The sequence below is a fragment of the Molossus molossus genome, unplaced genomic scaffold (assembly GCF_014108415.1).
Source record: "Molossus molossus isolate mMolMol1 unplaced genomic scaffold, mMolMol1.p scaffold_m16_p_13, whole genome shotgun sequence".
In the NCBI taxonomy this organism is placed as follows: domain Eukaryota; kingdom Metazoa; phylum Chordata; class Mammalia; order Chiroptera; family Molossidae; genus Molossus; species Molossus molossus.
In genome coordinates, this window is record NW_023425348.1 from 34,041,200 (window position 1) to 34,058,604 (window position 17,405).

A 17,405-nucleotide genomic window follows, 5' to 3' on the forward strand; every position below is an offset into this window, starting at 1 on the left:
TATGACTCATCGCCTACAAGAAACTCACTTCAGATATAATGACATATGTACTTTTAGGAAAAAAATTCTCACCTGAGGACATTTTTCCATTTAACTTCAGGTAGATAGGGAAGGAGGGAGAGAAACATCTATTTGAGAGAAACACATCAATTGGTTGCCTCCCACATGATCCCCACCAGGGCTGGGGAGAACCACAACCGAGGTACATACCCATGACCGGAATTGAACCCAAGACTCTTTGGTCAGGGGGCTGACGCTCTAACTCAGTGGTTCTCAACCTGTGGGGCACGACACCTTTGGGGGTCAAACGACCCTTTCACAGGGGTCGCCTAAGACATAACAGTAGCAAAATTACAGTTATGAAGTAGCAATGAATATAATTTTATGGTTGGGGGTCACCACAACATGAAGAACTGTATTAAAGGGTCGTGGCATTAAGAAGGTTGAGAACCACTGCTCGAACCGGTGAGCCAAACTCGCCAGGGCATGATATACATGTATTAAAAGTAAAAGTTGGAAAAGGATATACCATGCAAACATTAATCAAAAGAAAGCAAAAATAACTAAATTACTATCAGATAAAGGAGACCTCAAAGGAAAGAAAATTACTAGAGATAGAGATGGACATTACACAATGATAAAAGGGTCAAGCCACCAAGACATGGCAATAATGTGTGTAAGCAGCAACAGAGCTGCAAGATATCATAGAATTAAAAGAAAAAAAATCCATAATTATAGCTGGAGACTTTAACCTGTCTCTCAATAATAAAACAAGTAGAAAAATCAACAAAGATATAAACAACCACATTATCAACCAACAGGATCTAACTGATATTTATGGAACACTCCTCGCAACAGCAGAATACATCTTCTTTTCAAGCTCCTATGGAACACACCCAAAATAGGGTCAAAAACAAATCTAAAAAAACGTGCAAGAATCAAAATCATTAAGAGTATGTATTGACGGTAGAAGCAAACTAGAAATCAAGAGCAGAAAGGTAACAAGAGTATCTCCCACCACCTAGTAACAGAACAACACACTTCATATCAAAATTTGTGAGATGCAGTTAAAGCAATGGAAATTCATAGCACCAAATGCTCACATTAGAAAAGTCTCAGAGAGGAGGGGATTAATGGGGGAAAAAGAAGCGGGGATACACACACACACACACACACCTGTAATACTTTCAACAATAAAGATTTAAAAAAAATAGTCTCAACTGAATAACCTAAGAAAAGCCTCAAGTAAATAATCTAAGCTCCCACCTTAAGAAACTAGGAAAAGCCCAAAATATACCCACAGCAAACAAGTGACCTCCCCCCCGTTTACTGATTTGAGAGGGAGAGGGAGAGAGAGATAGAAACATCGATGAGAGAGAACATCGACTGGCTGCGTCCTGCATGTTCCCAAATGGGGATCGGGCCCACAACCTGGGCATGTATCCTGACCAGGAATCAAACCGGCAACCTCTTGGTGTATGGGTTGATGTTCAACCACTGAGCCACACTGGCCGGACAAGAAAAGGAGATTTTAAAAACACTGACAACCCCCTAGCAGGACTGACAGAGAATACATAAGTGACCAATTTGGGGAGTGAAACACAGGCTATCACTAGAAACCTTGCGGATATCAAAAGGATAAGAACTACTATAAATAACTCCATACACAAATTTTACATTAGATGGATGGAACATTCCTCAAACAACAAAAATTACCACAACTCACCAATATGAAATAGTTAATTTGAATAGCCCTTTAACTATTAAGGAAAGTAAATTTGTGTCTTTAAAACTCCCCCTCAAAATTTTCTAGGTCCAGATGATTTAACTGGAGAAATCTATCAACCATTTAAAAAATTAACACCAATTCCAAATAATTTCTTCAAGAAAACAGGAGGGTAGACTTGTAATTCATTTTATGAAGCCAGTATTCTCAATACCAAAACCACACAAAACAGTATAAAAAAGAAAATTTCAGATCGGCATCATACCTCATAAATAGAGGCACAAAAATCTTTTTTTTTGTTTTTGTTTTTTTAAATTCCTCACCTGAGGATATTTTCCTACTTATCATCAGATTCAGTGGGATGGAGCAAGGGAGGGAGACAGAGAGAAACATAGATGTGATAGAGCCACACCAACTGGTTGCCTCCCACACGACCTGACCAGGGCTGGGGACAAACCGCAACCAAGGCACGTGCCCTTGACCGGAATCAAACCTGAGACTCATTGGTCCGCAGTCCGATGCTCTAACTGCTGAACCAAACCGGCCAGGGTGGGGCACAAAAATCTTAAACAATTATCAGCAAAGAGAATTCAGCAACTTATAAAAGAATTATTCAGCATGACCAAATAAACATTTCAGGGATACAAGCTATAATCAATGACTAACCAATGCAATTACTGCATTAAGAGACTAAAAATGAAACCACATAATCATATCAACTGATGCAGAAAAAGTATTTAACAAAATTCAACACCCATTCATGATAAAAGTCAGAAAATTAGGGAAAGGGATCAGTACTCAACTTGATAGAAAACTACAAAAAAACATACATAATTGTGAGAGACTAAATATTTTCCCCTTATATCAGAAATAAGTCAAGGATATCTGCTCTTATTACTGTTAATCAACACAGTACTGGAAGCTTGCCAGTGCAATAAGGCAAGAAGAGAAAAAAGAAAAGTATCCAGATCAGAATGGAAAATATAAAACTGACCCTATTTGCAAATGACAAGATGATCTGTATAGAAAATACTAAGTAATTAACAAAAACAATCCTAGAACTAATAAGACTAACAGGTCACAGGATTCAAGATTAATATGCAAAAACCAACTGTATATACTACCAATGAACACACAGAAATGGAAATTAGAAATTCCATTTATAATCACTCAAAAAAAGAAATACTTACGTCTAAATCTAACAAAGCAGATACAGAACTTGTTCACTAAAAACTACAAAATGCTGATCATAAAAATCAAAGATCTAAATAAATGAATACATGTTCATAGATTAGAAGATAAGCAGAATAAAGATATTAATTCCCCACCAAAATGGCGTATAGGCTTAACACAATTCTGATCAAAATCCTCCCTCCCCCAAAATAACTCCTGCAAGATTTTAAAAAATAGACAAGATTATTCTAAAATTTACATAGAAAGGCAAAGCAACTAGAATAACTCAAATAACTTTGAAAAAGAATAATAAAATGAAAGAAATCACTCTACCCATCCCAAGACTTATTATAGAAGTAATCAAAACTGTATGTAGTACTGGTGGAGTACTAGACAAAAAAGAAAAACCAGAAACAGCCTCAGAGAAGTATGGCCAAACAATTTTGACAAAGATGCAAAAGAAATTAAAAAGAGAAAGAATAGTCTTTCAATAAGTGGTGTTAAAACAACTGAATATTTATAGGCAAAAAATAAACTTCTACCTAAACCTCATACAAAAATTAACTTTAAATGGATCAAATATTTAATATAAAACATAACAGTATAAGACTTTTTGAAGAAAACACAGGAAAAAACCTTTAGGATGTATGGCTTGGTAAAGAGCATTTTAAACACATTAAAAGCATGATCCATAAAATATTAACTTCAAAAAAAATCAATAAATTGAACTTCATAAAAAAAAATTAGAAAGGTCTCTGGAAAAGACCTTGTTAAGAGGATGAAAAGACAAGCTACAGACTGGAAGAAAATATCTGCAAACTACATATCTGACACAGGATTCATATTTAGAATATATTAAGAATTCTCAAAACAACAGTAAAAATAAAAACAAAAACCAATCCAATTAGAAAATGAGCAAAAAGATATGAAGAGACATCATCGAAAAGGATATATGGATGGTAAATAAGCACATGAAAGATGTTCAACATCACTAGCCATCAGGGAAATGCAAATTAAGACCACGATGAGATATCACTACACACCTATCAGAACAGCTAAAATAAAAAATAGTGACAATACCAAATGCCGGCGAAGATTCCGAGACACTCGATCTTTCTTACATTTCTGGTGGGAATGTAAAATGGCACGGCCACTCTGGAAAATAGTTTGGCAGTTTCTTAAAAAACTAAACAAACTTAACCATGACCCAGCAATTGCCCTAGGCATTTATCCCAGAGAAATGAAAACTTAAGTCCACAAAACTTGTACACGATTGTTCATTAGCAGCTTTATTTGTAATAGCCCCAATCTGGAAAGGACCAAAATGTCCTATAATAGATGAATGGCTAGATAAACTGTGGTACATACATCCCATACCATGGAATACTACTCAGCAATAAAAAGGGAGAAGTACTGATACACACAACAACTTGGATGGCATTATAATGAGTGAAAAAAATCTTAAAAGGCCCCATACTGTACCATTCTTGAAATGACAAAATCATATGTGATAAAATGACACACACACATTGTAAAATGTCAGTTTCCTAGATTTGATATATTATAGTTATGTAACCATTGGGGGAAATTGGGTGAAAGGCAATATGGGGCCTCTCTGCACTATCTGTGAATCTAATTTCAAGATCAAAAGTTTTTTAAAAAAAGAATAAAACTATTTACAAGGTCAAGAAAAAAATAAATCATGCTCTGCCCAAGAAAATGTAAAATGCCCTGAAATCCACACAAGAAACTGGATAGCAATTTCTCCAAATTTGACAATCCTAAATGTTCAGATGACATCACCAACTTCTCTAAATTATCAGCAAAAATATATATAAATATATATACATTAACATGCTAGAGAAGGAGTTGGCAAACTATAGCCCATGAGCCAACTCCAGCTGTCTGTTTTTATGTATAAATAAAAGTTTACTGAAATGAACGCAAACATAAAAACAAAAAACAAAAACACCTACTACTAGCTTTAGACATTATTTTACAATAACACTGGATTATCACAACAATATCTTACAAATTAGCATTTTTCATTTTATTGGAGCATAAATTATATTAATTGGGATGTCTTATGCCTAAAACAAGCTTCCAAACCTATCAAAATATCATAAGACTTTAGGAAAAAAAAAAAAAAAAAAGCAATTTCCCATCTGCCATCCAATTTACTAAACTGCATAAAAAAACGCGATCCCTAATAAAAATCCAACTCACACAAACAATGGAAGTACAGCTTAACAGCAGTTACCATACCTTGGAAAGTATCAAATCACCTAACCATCGCACACAATCAACATAATTCCTATGTATGTCTCTGGTAGAAAAGTCAGGAAAGTGAATTTTCTGAGAAATAAATGGCCTGAAATGGAAATGTAAAAGTTAAGAGAAAAAAGTATAGTAGAATCATACTAATTTTTATTTTTGGATTTATAAAACCTTCTTGTTTGTTTATTGAGAGCTACATATTACTCCATTTTTTGGTTTCCATATTTTACTCAATTATCAGCTTATTTCTATTTTGTTTTTAATCTTATGAAATTTAATTTATAAAAATTGCAGCTTCCTACCTAATATACCACATATAGGCAAAGTTTAACCAATTCCGGCTACCCTACTCAATGATAAAAAAAAGACATCTGATTATAAAGCTGAAGTTTTCATAGAAAATACCTACTCAATCCTTTAAAATTAAGACTATAAAAGTCAGCACATCTTATTTTAAAAAATAGTCATTTTTCTAGGAACAATGACATATCATTCCAAAGGTTGCTAAAAATAACAAGAGAGTCCTGATTTACTAACAATTTCTGAAAATGATATCTCACAAGAATTTGACATTTATTAGTCAGGACTTTTCTTGTATCTAGGAAAATAAAATACGGTGCCATTTTTTTTTCCCCTTAAAAAAATGTTTGTGTGAAGACCATAAACCAGAAGTTGCTACCAATCCGACAGTTAATTAACAGTATACCTAACACTTCTAATCTGTTGAGTGATTCACTTTTTGTACTGAAACAACTGTAGAAGTTTGCCATGCCATAAATTAGTTATGTCTTGGGCAAGTCACAAGTTCTCTCTTCACTTTTCCCACATATGTAAAGAGGATGTTGGACTGAATCACTTTTAATATTCCTTATACAAATTCTAGGATCCTTTATCAGTCCTGGCCTGAGTGGCTCAGCTGGTCCTGTGCGCAGAAAGGTTGCCAGTTCAATTCCTGATAAGGACATATGCCCGGGTTGCGGGCTTAATCCCCAAGTGGGCGCGTGCAGAAGGCTGCAGTGGGTCGATGCTTTTGCTCTCACATCAGTGTTTTTCTTTCCCCTCTAAAATACAATTTAAAATCTTTTAAAAATTAAAATGTTATTAATAATCTGAATTTCTTTATGCTATAATTATGTTAATAGCTTTTAAATAAAATACCTATTATAATCTAAGGCTAAACCTCTTGCAGACCAGCACAACTCACTGTTATTTTCTATAAACTGTGAAGTATACCTTCTATGTATTCCAGAGCTCCAGAAAATATAAAAACCATAAATTTAGTACTGTGCTAGTTTTTGGTGTTTTAAAATATAAATCTAAAAGTTGTATTGATCCTTAGAGGCCACAGAGGTTTGATAAACGTTAATGCATTGAAATATTTACTGATGGATACAATTTAATTAATAATCTATTAAGACTCTAGCTAGATAACCAGAAAATAAGTTCTAGATCTTTGCTAAAAACAAAAGTGCAAACAAAGCTAACATACACAGACATATGATAGTTACCGTGAAAAGTGTTAAGAATAATAATAGTCTAAATAAGATTCTGAAAAAATAGTTACTGAATAAAGAACTGAGGCATTTCAGCCCTGGCCTGTTTAGCTCAGCGGTTACAGCGTCATCCTGAAGACTGAAGAGTCTCGGGTTTGATTTCCAGTCAAGGGCACATACCTCAGTTAAGGGTTCAATCCTCAGCCCCAGTCAGGCTCATGTGGGAGGCAACCAATCGATGTGTGTATGTGTCTCTCTCTCCCTCTATCCCACTCTATCTAAAAAAAGAAAAATCAATGAAAAATATCCTCAAGAGTGAGGATTAAAAAAATAGTAATAAAAACTGAGGCATTCCAAAAATATATTAAGAAAATTGCAAAGTTCCCCCCTCTAAGTCCCACGGAGCAAGGCCCCCCCACTTTTGAAATTTCTCCATTTAATGAAACAAGTAGTAAATAAAGGAAAGCATTACATTAACATGAATTAAAATTAAGAACCCATTTAAAAAGCAAGATTAACTGGACTAAATTAAAATTTACAGTTGACTAATAATGCTAACATTATTCTGAAGGGTCCTTTGCTATATTCCACAATAAGTTTAAATGGCTTAAAATTTTAAATGCTCACCATATACATACCTAAAAAAATGTATTAGAGAAAACACAATTTAAAGGGGATTTTGAAAAATGAACCACAAATATGTTAGGTTAAAAATAAATGGCTTCTATTGAAAATCAGTGAATTTTATGATTGATTTTTTAAAAAAAGGGGCTTCTAAATTCAGTGTTGGGGACTTATATAACAATTTTGAAAAAAGTAAAACTCATCTATTTAACAGCATGAGATAGATATTTGTTTTAAATGCCACAAATGTTACCTGTTAGTTTTATTTGGGTTATAATCATAAGATTCCTTAATTGCATTAATCATTCTCTTTGAATTAATCCTCCAAAGTTTAAGAGAGTGATCCATACCACAGGACATTATTTTTTCACCCAAAAGATCATAATCCTGTATATAAAACAAAAAAGCTTAAGTTAAATATTTAAATTATTTTTCCAGACTATACTATTCAATTTTCACCTGATGTACACAGTATTGTGAAAATTGTATTTCAAATCACAACACTAACGTTCTGAGTTTCATCTATGTAGAAAATAAATCAATTTTTACTGCTCTCAAGATTTAGTTTTAAGTGATTTGTCACCACCACAGTAGATGAGTTTATACGACATGGAAGGCAAAAAAAAAAAAAAAACCACTCAATTTCATTTTACCTTTCAATGAACTTTAAAATATTTCCTTTTTGCTTGATTTTGAAACAATGCTGAGGTATGACACAGAAACCTGTCCAACCCTAATCAAGCAATGAAAATGGCATCTGTATGTGAAGCTACTAAACAACTGAACTTCTATCTGTACATGTAAGTCAAAAACTTCAGTTACAGTGGTCTTATAGTTCACTTTTTAAATGAATTTCTTAAAATGTCTAGGAAAGGAAACAGTATGTTTATCATTTGCTGTTTACTAATTTTTAATAGGCATCTAACAGATGATCTATTGTAACAACTTTATTCCACCTTATTTCATGGATAAGACACTGTGCAGAGATGCTATTTAATTTAGCACATGGTACATGCATTAATGAAAATCTCACACCTCAATCCTTCTAACAGTATTATAGAGAAGATACACAGACTGTCACACATTCTCATTTAAGAAATAACAGTAGCTAGTGATGAAAGGAGACTTGACTTGGGGTGATGGATACACAATATACAGATGATATATTGTAGAATTGTATACCTGAAACCTATATAATTTTATTAACCAATACCATTCCAATAAATTCAACAAACAAACAAACTTTTCCATTAAAGAAAAAGAAACAGCCTGGCCGATGTGGCTCAGTGGTTGAGCATCTACCCATGGCATCAAGCGGTCGCCGGTTCAATTCCCGGTCAGGGCAGGTGCCTGGGTTGTAGGCCTGATACCCAGTGGGGGGGCATGCAGGAGGCGGCCAATGTTTTTTCTCATTGATGTTTCTATCTTGCTCTCCCTCTCCCTAATATCAAGAAAGAAAAAAAAATTTTTTTTAAAGGACAGAAAAAGAAATAATAGTGGAGAGTTCCATTTAAGGAAGATCTTTTCCTTACTAACCTAGATAGTATATGTTAATCCAGCCTTTGATTTAATTGTGAACACTGTTTCACAAGAGCCTAAGAGCTTTAGGTTTGCTGTTGACTGAATTCGTTAAGTCTGGTTGCTGCTCCTTTTCCTAATTACCTCACTTGTCAACAGCAACAGGGCATCCTTTGAACCAGGAGCTCTAATTTAGAATTCTTAATAAAGAACAGTAGTCTTGCCCTGGCCGGTTTGGCTCAGTAGTTAGAGCGTCGGCCTGCAGTCCAGAGAGACCTGGGTTCGGTTCCCACTAAGGGCACGTTACCTTGGTTGCAGTTTGTCCTCAGCCCTCGTTGGGTCATGCAGGTGGCAACCACTCGATGTGTCCCTTTCACGTTGATGTTTCTCTCTCCCCCCTTCCCACGCTATCTGAACAAAATACTGAAAAATGTCCTCGGGTAAGAATTAAAAAAAAAATAAATAAAAAAAAAAAAGAAAGAAAAAAAGAATGGTAGTCTTAGGTCCTGGCCAGTTTGCGAAGTGGTTAGAGCATCAGCTCAAGGACCAAAGGGTCACTGGTTCGATTCCTGGTCAAGAGCACATACCATGGTTGAGGTTTAATTCCTGACCCTGGTCGGGGAGGCAATCGATCAATGTGTCTCCCTCCCTCTCTTCCACTCTATCTAAAAATCAATGGAAAATATCCTTGGGTGAGGATTAACAAACAAACCAACAACACCAACAAAAAAGAATGGCAATCTTGGCCTTTTCACACATAAAGCCAAATGGAGAATGCTACTGTAACTTCTTGAAAATCCAAGTTGGCAGGGTATCTTAAGGTAGGCATGATTCTCACAAAAGCATACAAAACTACAACTAAAGAAATACCAAGGATCTCCAATTAAAATGCTACATGCTTCAAAATATGGTGCCCCTTTTCATAGTTTAATGAAAAAGGACTGGAGAGTTGTAAAACTACAAAATAAGTAAGCTATAAATGAAACACAAGTAAAGCTAAAATAATGTAAAAATCTGAAACCTGACTAAAAATATTTAGATCATAACAGATCAATACATTGTAATATGAAGATAACACCATGCCATCAAAGAGAAAAATCATCTAAAACTCAGTGCGAGCACAATAAAGCACTTCCTACAAATGAATAACTACAAATAAAACATGCAGTTTCTTAATTGCTAACTAGTTTTGTTTTAGAGTCTCGGTCTCACTATATGTTGCCCAGGCTGGTGTGCAGTGGCTATTTACAAGTGCAACCCCATTACTGATCAGCACAGGAGTTTTGACTTGCTCCATTTCCAATCTGGGCCGGATCATCCCTCCTCAGGCAACCCAGCTCTCTGGAGGTCACCATATTGATGCCAACCTTAGTGCGAACAACCAACTGGCATAGTCCACTACAGCCCAGAACTCCTGCCTCAGCCTCCCAAGTAGCTGGGACTACAGGTGTGTGCCCCTGCACTGAGCAACTGCTAACTAGTTCAACCTTTTCCTTTAATAACTGAAAAAGAAGCAAAATGAAGATAACTTGGCGATTTTCTATCAATATAGGGAAAAAAACCAGTTCATAGTATTTTTTTAAAATGAGAACCAGAGCTCTGGCTAGTTTGGCTCAGCAGTTAGAGCATCGGCCTTCGGTCCAGAGAGACCCGGGTTCGGTTCCCGCTAGAGGCGCATACCTCGGTTGCAGTTTGTCCCCAGCCCTGGTAGTCAGGTGGGTGGCAGCCACTCAATGTGTCCCTTTCACGTCACTGCTTCTCTCTCTCTCTTTCTCTCTCTCCCTCCTTCCCTCCCACTCTATCTGAACAAAAAATGGGGGGAAAATGTCCTCGGGTGAGGATAAAATAAATAAATAAATGAGAACCAGACATTGGTAAAACAGTGCATGAATACAGATTAAACACAAAGAGCCATATCTGCTTTATTCCTTCACCCTACAGGACCTATAAGATAAAAACCCTGCATGTCACAAGTAAATAAACAACTGCCTGCCAGTTCCACAAGCATTGTTCACAACTATGTGCACCTGAAAGTCACTGCCCTGCAGCTTTCAACTTACAGCACTTAGAACTTCATCTCTGTGCCCTTCAACACCTCCAAATATTGCCACCAGAGTGTCCGTTTGGATATTCCATAATCGTAAAGCATGATCTAGTATAAACATAAAAAAATTAAGATGAATTTTTATCATTCATTTACTGTGGACATTCAAAACCTCTTTAAAGAAGTAAAAATTATAAAAATTTAGACTTAACTCATGCAGAGTAAAGACTAAGAATGGAACCCATTTCACTTAAAATACATCACATCTAGATTTAGCTAGGTATCAGCACAAACTTTCAAGAAGAGAAATATTTATGGTCTTAAAAATATTTTTAGCCCTGGCCAGTTTGGTTCAGCAGTTGGAGCTTAGGCCTGCGGTCCAGAGAGACCTGGGTTCGGTTCCCGCTAAGGACGCGTACCTCGGTTGCAGTTTGTCCCAAGCCGTGGCTGGTCGTGTGGGTGGCAGCCACTCAATGTGTCCCTTTCACGTCGATGTTTTTTTCTCTCTCTCTCTCTCTCCCCCACTCTGTCTGAACAAAAAATGGAAAAATGTCCTCAGATGAGGATTAAAAAAAAATTTTCTTAATTGATTTACCTAATTTCCTTTAAATAACATCCTAATTTGATGGAAATGTTTTGAGATAGGATTTGACAGAATAAGTTTTACATTATGCCACAGAACAAGATATTAGTTTTGCCCTCCACCACATATCCATTTACACATTAAAGAGGACTAAGTAGATTTATAAAATTTCTACAATAAATTCATTAATAGGATTGAAACCTACATATATCATGACATAATCTTATAGCATTACACACCTTTTAAAAATGACAACTGTAACCCTGGCTGATTTGGCTCAGTGGTTAAAGTGTTGGCCAGCAGACCAAGAGTCAAGAGTTCATTTCCAGGTCAAGAGCACGAACCTCACTTGTAGGTTCATCCCTGGCCTGGGTCAGAGGTCGGGGTCATGCAAGAGACAACCAATCAATGTTTCTCTCTCTCTCCCCTACCCTCCCTCCCACTCTAAATAAATAAATAAATAAATAAATAAATGGAGAAGCATCCTCAGGCAAGAATTTAAAAATAAAATAAAAATTACAACTGTATGGGAAGATGAACAAACAATACAGTGCACAGAAAATGTATTATGGAACTGTGCACCTGAAACCTGTGTAATTTTAACCAGTGTCATCCCAATAAATTCAAGGGAAAAACAAAACAAAACAAAACTCTACTGAAAACCTCTAACATGATAGTTGGTATTCTATTTCTTGCAATCTAAATAAGCATATTGACGGTGAAAAACATAAAAATTTTAAGTTTAACTTGAGCAATCTCCTTTTCCACTAAATATTAGTAACAAAATAATGTACAGCAATAATAAATATAAATGCCATGTAAAGTCTGAACTATAACAATGTACACACTGCTCATGAACATTAACATATTACACCAATTACAATGTACTTATTACTAATGATTACACTAATACGTTGTAATATACATAACATTGACATAAAATTTGATTTCATTTATCTTGAATACACACACACACACACACACACACGAATGGTGTAATGTTTCACTATTTCAGGATTTGCCAGACTGTTTTTTGATGTGGCTACATTTTACATTCCCACCAGCTATATGGGGGATGAGGGGAATCTCCACAACTTAGTCAAAATATGTTATTGTCTTTTTGGTTATATGTGCACATCCCAGCAGGTGTGAAGTGGTATCTCATTGTGTTATTAGTATTGCCCTAATAATTAATGATACTGAGTATCTTTTTATGTGCTCACCATACATTTGTGTATGTTCTTTGTAAAGTTGCCATTCAAAACCTCCACCCATTTTTTAATTTGTATGTCTTATTATTGTTGAACTATAAGAGCTCCTGATACAAGTCCCTTAATTAGATATGATTTAGAAATACTTTCTCCTATTCTGTAGGCTGTCTTTTCACTTTCTCGAAGGTATTGTGTGCTTACTGACACAATGGGGGAAGGGCAAGGTTAAAAAATTGTACTATTTAGAACAAGTCAGGCATTATAGCTTCTCTCACCTGTAAAGTGATACCTGAGCCCAACTACTGTTGTCAGGAAAAAGTTATCACTTCTTAGGTGTCAATTTACAAAAATAAAGCTTTTCATAAGAGTTTTAATTTGAGGATATCTTTTAATATGAGCAGACTAGGGGGGGTGGGGATTATAGATTTGACAAGACTTTAAGAAAATGAACCTGACTAGAGTAATATAGAAGTGAAAAAGAAAGGACAATCAAGAACAGAATGCAGCAATATGAGCAACCCAAATCATTTCAGAGAGCTCAGAAATTAAAGAGGACTGTCTGAACCAGAATAAACTTACAATGCTGTTATAGGCATAGAGAGCAATGCTAAAAGTGTGGAAAATATATCAAAGAGCTTATGCTGGAGAACTGTGAATTTTAACGAATTCCATAGGGAATCATTTATAAAACAAAAGCTTTTATATATAAAGGCAACATGAATTTTCAGATGTCTTACTTCTTATTACATGAACGGACAGAGTAACTGTCACAAAACTATCTTTAAAACTCTTAAAACTATAACTGATGATCTTCGGCTTAAAATTAATCAAGCTTGCCCAGCTGATGTGGCTCCGTAGTTGAGCACTGACCCATGCACCAAGAAGTCACTGGTTGGATTCCCAGTCAGGGCACACGCCCAGGTTGTGAACCAAATCCCCAGTGGGGGGCATGCATGAGGTGGCCAATCGATGTTGTCTCTCATAGATGTTTCTCTCTCTCTCTCCCTTCTTCTCTTTCTAAAATAAAAAAAAAAAAAAAAATTTTTTTTTTTTAAAATAAAGCTTGCCCTGGCCAGTATGGCTCAGTGGTTGAGCATCAGCCTGCGGAACAGAGAGTCTTGGGTTCGGTTCCCCCTAGGGGCACATACCACAAAAATATATATATATGTTAAAAAAAATAAATAAAGCTTAATATAATAATTCAGTTGAAAAAAAAATTTAGTTGAGGATAAAGTTTTAGAACTATCATAATGCAATATGATAAATAAGAGTAACATAAGTAATCCTCAGTACCATGTTTATCTCTTTTAAAAAAATAATTTCCACCCTGGTTGGTATGGCTTAGTTGGCTGGAGCATCATCCTGTGCACCCAAGGATCACAGGTTCGATTCCCAGTCAGAGAACATATCCAGGTTGTGAGTTTATCCCTGGTTGGGGAGCGTATAGGAGGCAGCCAATCAATGTTTCTCTCTCCCATCCTCTCTGAAATCAATGGAAGGAACAGATCCTCAACTGAGGATGAAAATAATAATATAATCAGCATTTCCTTCTCTTACCTTTACTGACTGACAGGAGAAGATTTGGATCTCTTGGGTGGAATTTCAGCTCATTGATAGCATTTCCATGCCCAACATAGTGCTACAATAAATTGAAAATATATCAACTTTCATATAAAAATAAATTTATCGTCAAATATTTAATCTGCGAGTAAATGTTTGCTAAGAAAAATAAAAATTATTTTTCATTAATCTTAAGAGAATGGAAAAATAGTTTCACTTAAAGTAGTGGTTCTCAACATTGGCTACATATTAAAATTACCCAACAAAGAAAAAAAATAAAATAAGCACTGGTTAATGTTGCTCAATGGTTAGAGCGTTGGCCCAGGAACTTAAGGGTCAAGGGTTTGATTCCCAGTCAAGGGCTCATACCTAGGTTATAGGTTTGATCTCTGCCCTGGTGAGGGCACGTGTGGGGGCAACCAATGGATGTGTCTTTTCCACATCGATGTTTTTCTCCCCCCCCACCTTCCACTCTCTGAAAACCAATGAAAAAAATATCCTCAGTGAGGATTAACAAAACAAAATAAAAATAATAAAATCACCCAACAAACTTTAAGGAAATAAAAGATTCTCAAGTCCCACCTACAGATACTCTGATTTGACAGGATCAGCAGAGGCAAGGCAAAGAGTAAAAAGATTCTCAGGTGATTCTACTGTTGCCTCAGGGTTAAAAATTTATAACTAAAGTGATTTTGTAAAACAGTTACCCAACTTCCAAGGCTTCAACCCTAGTTAGGGTGTCTTTGAAAACTGACTCACTTTTCTGTTATTGTTCATTCAGTCTCTCTCAAAATAAAGAAAGGTGGAAGAAAATATTGTAAATAATAAAAATTTCCCACTTATTCCTTAATTTGCATCACCTCAAAGGCCTCAAAAGACCCGTCTAAAGGATAAAATAAGCAAATTACAAATCAAATTATAAATTGTAGCCATTACTTCCTTTAAATTCAACATGACAAATTTTCACAGGTGTGCACTCAAAAGAAAACAGACCCACAGTTTAACCAGAAAACCCACCTTTATGCACTGCATTGTTATGGGATTAATTATCCGAATTATGCCTCTAGATCCAGCCACAGCCAGCAGAGGATGGCTTGTATTGCTATCATATGTCCATGCACAAGTGTAAAAGTTTTCATCAGCCTATGAAACGCTAGTTAAGAAATGTAATTTGTTTTTGAGAAGTAAATACATCAACTATCATAATACATTACATGGAAACCTCCAAAGAACTACTAAAATTTTTGACATAGAAGTTCTTATTATTCTTTATACTAGCAGATTTAAACAATGCAGATTTTTAGGTCTAGAATCTATACCAAATGATCAAACAAAACCAGTCCTTCACTCAATTTCAATTACTCTTTAGCTATTTGCATAACTCAACTCTATGTTTTAAAAGCAGCCAGATAACATGTAAAGGATGGGCATGGTTGTGTCCAAATAAAACTATTTACAAAAACAAGTGGGTGGTTCACTATTATCAATAAAAAAGAAAAATCAAACAGATGGGCCAGTCCCTGGGCTGTACTTTGCAGATCCTTGCTTTATCCCAATACTTCTAACTATGTGCCTCTAGTTAAAGATGATTAACCCTATTCAGTTTTCCACTTTTTCATGTGTGAGACCTTTCCAATATGGTTAGAGGTCAATTCTTTTCATATCATCTAGGAAAGACTAAATATCCTTATCTTTTTTTGTTTGCTAAGCTTTTCAAACTGGATCGGAAAGAACATCTCATCACCGAGCTTTTGGCTTTTTTAATCTTTATCTTTATGAACCCATGTTTTGCAATATTTTATCTCCTAAACAAAGTTGGGCATGTGCTTTTTTACCTTTGGGCTTTGTTGACCAAATACTTAGTATGACGACTGCCAGTCCTAGCTTCAGATCATCCCAAATTCATCAATACTTTAAAACGACAAAATTCTAGGCAAGGTTTAAAAAAAAAAAAGGTTTTAGCTACTCTGATCATTTTCTATTACTGGATTTCCAATAAACATTTCCAGTCACATGCCTACAATGGATTTCTAGGGATCAGGAAAACTAGGTAACTAGATACCAGAAATCTCTTGGGTGGTAGTGAAGGAACAACACTGGTTAAGGTTAAGAAAGAACAATATAACTGTAGGAAACTAATGAATTTAGAAAAGTTTTAGTGTACTTATGAAAGTCAATTTCTTTAGCTAAAGATATTAAAAACTCAGGAAAGGATACATCAGCATCTACATAGGATTGCAATAGCCGGATTTCTCCTTGGGAGTGACATTCATATAAAGTAACCTAATGAAAACAAAATACAGTAAATTTTATCTCAAATACAGAAACATTCTTTAGCTTTCAAGCATATTTTAGTTACAACTGTACCTTTAAAATATCATAGAAATTTGCTTTAAAATAGCTCCTTTAAGAAAACCATTAAAAGTCTAAGATATTACATAATTTCCAGAATACATTAAATATTGTTAATAGTAACTCCTTTGTTATCAGGTTAATTTTTATTGAGAACAGAATACCAACACTAAGAAACAAAACATTTTGTGAACCAATGTCACCCTAATAAACTAAAAAAAGAAAAAACCCAGAAAACAAATATAAGTATATAGATACATATGTATCCTTTTATATCCTTTCATGCTATGACCTTTGACCAACCTCATTGTCCTTAGTAAGCATATGAAAGCCTTCTAATTAGTGATTGTGTTCCCTAAAATGTAACCATAATATTTTTGTTACTAATGGCAAGTATGAATATCAAACTGGTGATAGTACATACTGACCACCAGGAAGTATGGGCCCTGGCACTACTGCATTCTTTGTCCCTTTGTCTTGCCAATCAACAGTACCTGAGTTTTATCATTAAAAAAGCACAGAAACAGGAGTCTTTAGCGGAGAATTTGTGCAAAACTATTGGGCAGTCTGTCAACTCAGGCCCTTACTTCCCATAACTAAATTACCCTATAATAAATTATTATATTCTGACAATTCTGCTTCCACTTTTGGTCTGAGGATATTGTCTCATTACAGTGGCCATTAGACAATCAGAAATTATGCTTACAAATGCACCATAAAACAAAACAAAAAAAATGCACCACAGACAATAGGAAACAATGTGCATTAAAAAGCATATTCTTTTATTTCTTTTAAGAAGTTTAGCACAATTACTAAAGAAGCATAGTTTTTATTTCACTTAAGT

At 35.2% G+C, this 17,405-nt stretch overlaps 1 protein-coding gene across 3 annotated transcripts in view; it reads right to left on the reverse strand.

The window, feature by feature from the left end:
* The window catches only part of EED (embryonic ectoderm development), a 32,144-nt gene that overhangs the window by 6,266 nt on the left and 8,473 nt on the right, over positions 1 to 17,405 (reverse strand). Inside the window, exons 4-10 of one of the 3 annotated variants that reach the window (XM_036258680.1) lie at positions 16,427 to 16,492; positions 15,227 to 15,352; positions 14,207 to 14,288; positions 10,872 to 10,963; positions 7,547 to 7,680; positions 5,165 to 5,270; positions 3,980 to 4,054 (exon numbers count right to left, since the gene is read on the reverse strand). In XM_036258680.1, the coding sequence (XP_036114573.1) occupies positions 3,980 to 4,054; positions 5,165 to 5,270; positions 7,547 to 7,680; positions 10,872 to 10,963; positions 14,207 to 14,288; positions 15,227 to 15,352; positions 16,427 to 16,492 (681 nt within the window). The remainder of the gene's footprint in view (positions 1 to 3,979; positions 4,055 to 5,164; positions 5,271 to 7,546; positions 7,681 to 10,871; positions 10,964 to 14,206; positions 14,289 to 15,226; positions 15,353 to 16,426; positions 16,493 to 17,405) is intronic. The other 2 variants (XM_036258681.1, XM_036258682.1) reach the window with 2 other exon arrangements.